We start from the raw sequence: 5176 nt of genomic DNA on the forward strand, positions 1-5176 counted from the left end.
ACGGCCCGTCCGTCGCAGGAGGAGCGATGTCTGCAGGAGCTCCTCTGCTTTCTCCCCTGGGAACCAGTTGAACCGGCAGGCGAGGAGCAGCGCCCGGCCTCGCTGCGGCATGGGCGGTGAGGCAGCCGTGTCACCGGGAGAGGAGGGCACGGGCAGGACGTGCCAGGCTCCAGCGCGCACTGCGCTCTGCTGCGGCAGCTCCCAGCCTGGGCTAGCGGTGAGCAGCTCCTGCGGCGCGGTGCTTGGGCGCCGGGAGATGGACCCCCGGGCAGGTGAGTAGGTGGCATTTTTCTCCCTTTATGGAGCAGAGATGCGGATGTTTTATGGCATGGTAGTGGCTTGGTGACCTCCCCTCCCCTCTGCTGTCTGTGGAGCTGGGGCTCAGCTGCTGCTGCGGCTGTGCCTCAAGCAGTGCTGCTTGCTGGGATGTGGGGACATCTGCTCCCGAGGGTGTCGGGGCAGGGAGTGCCTCCCACGCGTGGCACGGGGCCAGGGCTAGGCATGAAGCCGTCATCCTCCCACCAGCAGTAGGCGTGGGGAGAGGGCAGTTTCGGCAGCCGGCTGATTCAGGGAGGCTATTGCACCATGCTCCTCCTGTCCCGCAGCTCCTGCTGCGTGAGTCACTCCTGCAGCAGACTCCCTGACCTCACCCACGCCGTCCCGTGCCAGGGCCGGGGGTCCCGGGGCTCCCAGCTCATCCCTGGCCCAGCAGAAGCAGGGCGTGTTGGCTGCCCACATATCCTGGCCTCCTGAGCCCTGCCGTGAGGGCCCAGCAGAAGGCAAAGGCAGGCCGGTCCTGCTCGTCTGCCGTGCAACTTGGGAGCTGGCGGCGCGATGCTCTGCGGCTCCCTGGGTGTTTGCCAGATCCCATCAGGTAGAGCAAGTGCTGCGGGTTGCAGGATGACCTGGGACCTTGCTCGCTATGTAAACACTGTGACCACAGGGGAAGTGTTCTCACTGCGCCGGCATCTGTCTAAATTTAGCTGCTGTTAGGTCATCCTTTTCCGCTGCCTCTTCACTCCTGATGCTGCAAGGCGCAGCATCCTCTCTCCGTGCCAGGCACTTGCCCCAAGCCCTCCGCGCGGGCAGGGGAGCGCTGTGGGGCTGACGGTGTGCCGGGGCAGTGGCCAAAAGCTGTGTTGGGGTTTAGCCCCAGGCAGCAGCTCAGCACCACGCAGCCACTTGCTCACTCCCCCTGCCCCGATGGGATGGGGGAGAGAATCGGAGGAGTAAGAGTGAGAAACACTCCTGGGTTGAGATAAGAACAGTTTAATAATTGAAATAAGGTAAAATGATAATAATATAATAATGATAATAATAATAACAATATACAAAGCAGGTGATGCCCAATGCAATTGCTCACCACCCACCGACTGATGCCCAGCCAGTTCCCAGCAGCGATCGCTGCTCCCCGGCCAACCCCCCAGTTTCCATACTGCCCATGACGCCGTATGGTATGGAATGGCCCTTGGGGCAGTTGGGATCAACTCTTCTGGCTGTGCCCCCTCCCAGCTTCTTGTGCCCCTGGCAGAGCATGGGAAGCTGAAAAGTCCTTGCCTGGCATAAGCAGCACTGAGCAACAACTAAACCATCAGTGTGTTATCAACATTCTTCTTCTACTAAATCCAAAACACAGCACTGTGCCTGCTACTACGAAGAAAATGAACTCTATCCCAGCCCAAACCAGGACACGCTGCTGGCCCCTCCTGGGCACGGCAGCCACAGCAGCCCCCAGAGCTGTGCCACCACCACCCCACCTGCGTTTGCTAATGGGCCACACTGGGACTGCCTGGGCAGCGTACTGGTCAGGGAGGCCCCGTGGGGGTGTGGGGATGCTGGCGTGCAGGCGGGTGTGCAAGAGGCTGTGCCGCCTGTGAGATGGGCTCCCGCTGGAGCCCGCTGTGAGAGTGGAGAAAGGTCCGGGACGGTGCGTGCGCAGGGGTTTGGGAGAGCAGGAGCTGGTAGGAGAGGTGCGATTCGCAGCCCTGTGCTGTACTTCGCATGAGATTTGCTCTCTGCAGCGTGCAGCCTGTTGCCAGCAGAGAAACTGCTGCTCATCGGCTGTGCTGCGCCCGGGCACCTTGGTGTCCCCTTGGCAATGCCGGGAGTGCTGGCTGGTGCTGGGCTTCACTAGACCCCGCGGTGTGGACGGGAGGGATGGAGGGGGTGTAGAGCTCCCGCAGAGGTGCTGCACAGCCCCATCGTCATCCTGTCCCAGCCCGGTGCCGGCAGCAGGAGGCTGTTCGCCCTGACAAATGCATCCTCTAGAGGGAACTGACTGTCCAGAAATGGGTCTGCGCAGCTGTGCAGGGGTGGCTGCGGGATGGACCGGGTATGGCACTGCGCAGCTGCAGGAGCGCTGGGGCGGCCAGCACCACTGCCACAGCTGTGGCACCTTGCTGCTCTTCTGGCTCTTCTCCACTCAGCCGGGTGCTGCCGGGGCATGGCCAGCAAGATGCACCAGAGCTGCAGGACACCCCGGCTGCGGGAGGTGACAGCCAGCAAGTGTCTCCTCAGCCCCAGCCTTGCTCTGCTACCTCCCTGCTCTGCCTGCAGTTTTGCTACCAAAATTACAGCTCAATTGCATGGCTAAACCCTGCCGATTGCCAACAGCTCCCTGTGCAGCCAAGAAGGGTGCTTCACCCCAGGAGAGTGCACGTGGGACCAGGAGTGGGGATACAGGCATGGTCAGGGTGGCCAGCTCCTGGCGCCCAGCACAATGTGATGGGCCCCGGGCACGGCCGAAGGCTGCTTGGGGTCTGGGTGAGCTCCCGGTGGGGCCAGGAGCGGGAATAGCAGGGGATCCTGCTGACGGGGAATGTGGGCTCCTGTTTACAGCTGCTCCCTTCCTGTTTCGGTTGAGGACAGTGGGTCGCCCATGCTCCCCTCTGGGCTCCCTTCACAGGTCACCGTCCTGCCCGCCAGCTCACCGGGGGACAGCAGAGGCGGTGGCTGTGCGACCAAGATCACGCGTCTCCAGCACGGGGCTTTGGGGGTAGCGAAAATCTCTGGCCACAAGGCTAAACAGCCTTGCAGAGTGCAGTCCCTCCATGTCGCGGGGACGGCACAGGGTGGACGGATGTATCCCAGCCCCGCAGCTGTCCTGCCCCCCCCCAAGGCACGGTCAGAACCCCCAGCTCCTGGAGGCGTTTGTCTGCAGAGCCTCTTCTCCCTCTGCTTTACAGGGCACGAGCCCATCAACGCGCTCGGGGTTGTCTTGGGTGTCGGGCTGACCTTGCTGATCCTGGTGCTTTTTGGCTACGCCTTCGTCCGGTGGTACCAGAGGGGCCAATGCTGGCGCCGTGAGTACGGGCAGAGCAGAGAGGACAGGCAGCAGCGGGGCAGGGAGGGCTCAAAAGAAAAAGGCTGCAGGGCCCGGGATGTGGGGAGCACGCCTGACATTTGCTGGTCCCCAAGGGCTGGGGAAGGCTGCGTGCGGGGTGGTTCGGGGGCAAGCTGGGGGCACGCAGAGGCCAAGGGGGAAGCACAGTGATGTCCTGGTGCGGCTGGCTGTTCTGCCCATCCCCACCCCACCGCACAGGCTTGTGAGGCGAGCTCTTGGCACCGTGTGCCTCTGACACCTCTCCTTCCCACCTCCCCAGGGCCTGACTTCATCTTCAACCTCTACCACAGCCGGTGAGTGAGGCCATGCGGGGACCTGGGGCGGGCTGGGTGCTCCCTCTGCGCGGTGCTGAGGTGTCGCAAACCCTTGCCAGTCCCACAGCCACTGAGCTCTGCTGTGTGCAGGCGCTGCCTCCCCGGGACAGATGCCCTGGGGAGCCCCGGCCATCCGGGCAGCTCGCTGACACTTCTGCCTTCCCTGCAGCGGGCCAGGGTCAGTGGCGGTGGAGCTGGTGCCGCCGTTCAGCATCAGCGGCTCGCTGAGCGGGACGGGCAGTGGCTACGTGCCTTTCCACGACCGGGGGCCGTGAGGCAGGAGCCGGGCTGGCGTGCAGGTAGGACATCACCCTGCTCCTCCCTGCCTGGCCATGGGCGAGCGGGTCCCCGGCCACGCATGTCCCCCGGCAGAGCCCACAGCAGCAGCGCCGTGCGGCTGCCCGGCGGTGCCTGGGAGCAGCCAGCGCTCGGGGCGGCTGCAGCAGTGGGTGCCTGTGCACGGAGCCCAGGTGGTGGGCGAGAGCGCTCCGCTCCGGAGCCTCCATGCCTCCTCATAGTCCCTGGTCATCGCAGCTTTCCCTGGGATAGTCCCAAGGCTTTTCCTGCAAAAGTCCTCCCCACGCCTGTGGGGCATCAGGGGCTTTCCCTGCGATCGGGTGTAGTTTCTCCCTGTGCAAGGTTTGGTTTGCATTCACTTCCCCGTGCCCCTCTGTCCTCAGCCTGGGCGCGTGGTGGGGGGTGAAGGCAGCTCGGGGCTGGGGCCGGAGCACATGTGCTCCCTGCGCTGCTTCCCCATGCTGCCTCACGCCCACCTTCCAGCAGCAACAGAAAGCGCAACCAAAACCAGCCATGGGGGAATTCCTCTGTTCTTGCTTCTTTAAAAAACAGCCCCTGAATGTACTGGATTTCTACTGAAACTGTAATGGTGCAGTTTCTGGTTTTGAAAGAGCTTCTCCATCTGCTCCCTGCAGCTGTGTTTCTCTCGCTGGCCCTCCGTGGCCATGGGCAGCACGGGAAGGTGCCCGAGGCCGTCTGCCATCCCCACGCTGCTGTGCTGGCACAGCCTCCCCTTGCTTGACATGGAGGAAGAGGGAGCTGCCTTATCCCAGGCTTCCTCAGCATGCATCCTGGAGGGAAAAGCAACCTTCCCCAAGGCTCAGAGACGCTCCAGCCCTCAGGACCAGCCAGCTGCATGCCCAGGAGACCTTGGGCCCGGCTGTTGGTGAACAGGGCAGTGGGAGTGCGGGGAACCAGCTAAAAAGGATGACAGCGAACCACAGAACTGGATGGCTGGTTTTGTGCAATAGGGGAAAATGCTGTAAGGAAATGAGATTGCTTTAGACTTCCCTCCTCAGTCAAGTATCTGGACCAATGTGGAAATTTCTTCTGGAAATTTCTTCTCCACGCTGATAGTGCAAGCAAACACCTCAGAAAGCCCCTGTGGGCCCAGGAACGCCCCCCCGCCATGGGCTTTCTCCTGGCTTTCTTGTGCCAGGTGCCTTCAACCTCAGCAGAGCAACCGGCCGTAGAAGTAGAAGTGCCTGGCAAAGTGCACTGT

General features: G+C 62.7%; 1 protein-coding gene across 1 annotated transcript; it reads left to right on the top strand.

The window, feature by feature from the left end:
• Positions 1-256: 256 nt before the first annotated feature.
• SMIM35 (small integral membrane protein 35) lies at positions 257-3932 on the top strand. The gene is made up of 4 exons (XM_075723411.1): positions 257-272; positions 3186-3302; positions 3603-3636; positions 3827-3932. The coding sequence occupies exons 1-4, from the start codon at positions 257-259 to the stop codon at positions 3930-3932; spliced, it is 273 nt and encodes a 90-aa protein (XP_075579526.1).
• Positions 3933-5176: the final 1244 nt, after the last annotated feature.

The sequence above is a fragment of the Pelecanus crispus genome, chromosome 19 (assembly GCF_030463565.1).
Source record: "Pelecanus crispus isolate bPelCri1 chromosome 19, bPelCri1.pri, whole genome shotgun sequence".
In the NCBI taxonomy this organism is placed as follows: Eukaryota; Metazoa; Chordata; class Aves; order Pelecaniformes; family Pelecanidae; genus Pelecanus; species Pelecanus crispus.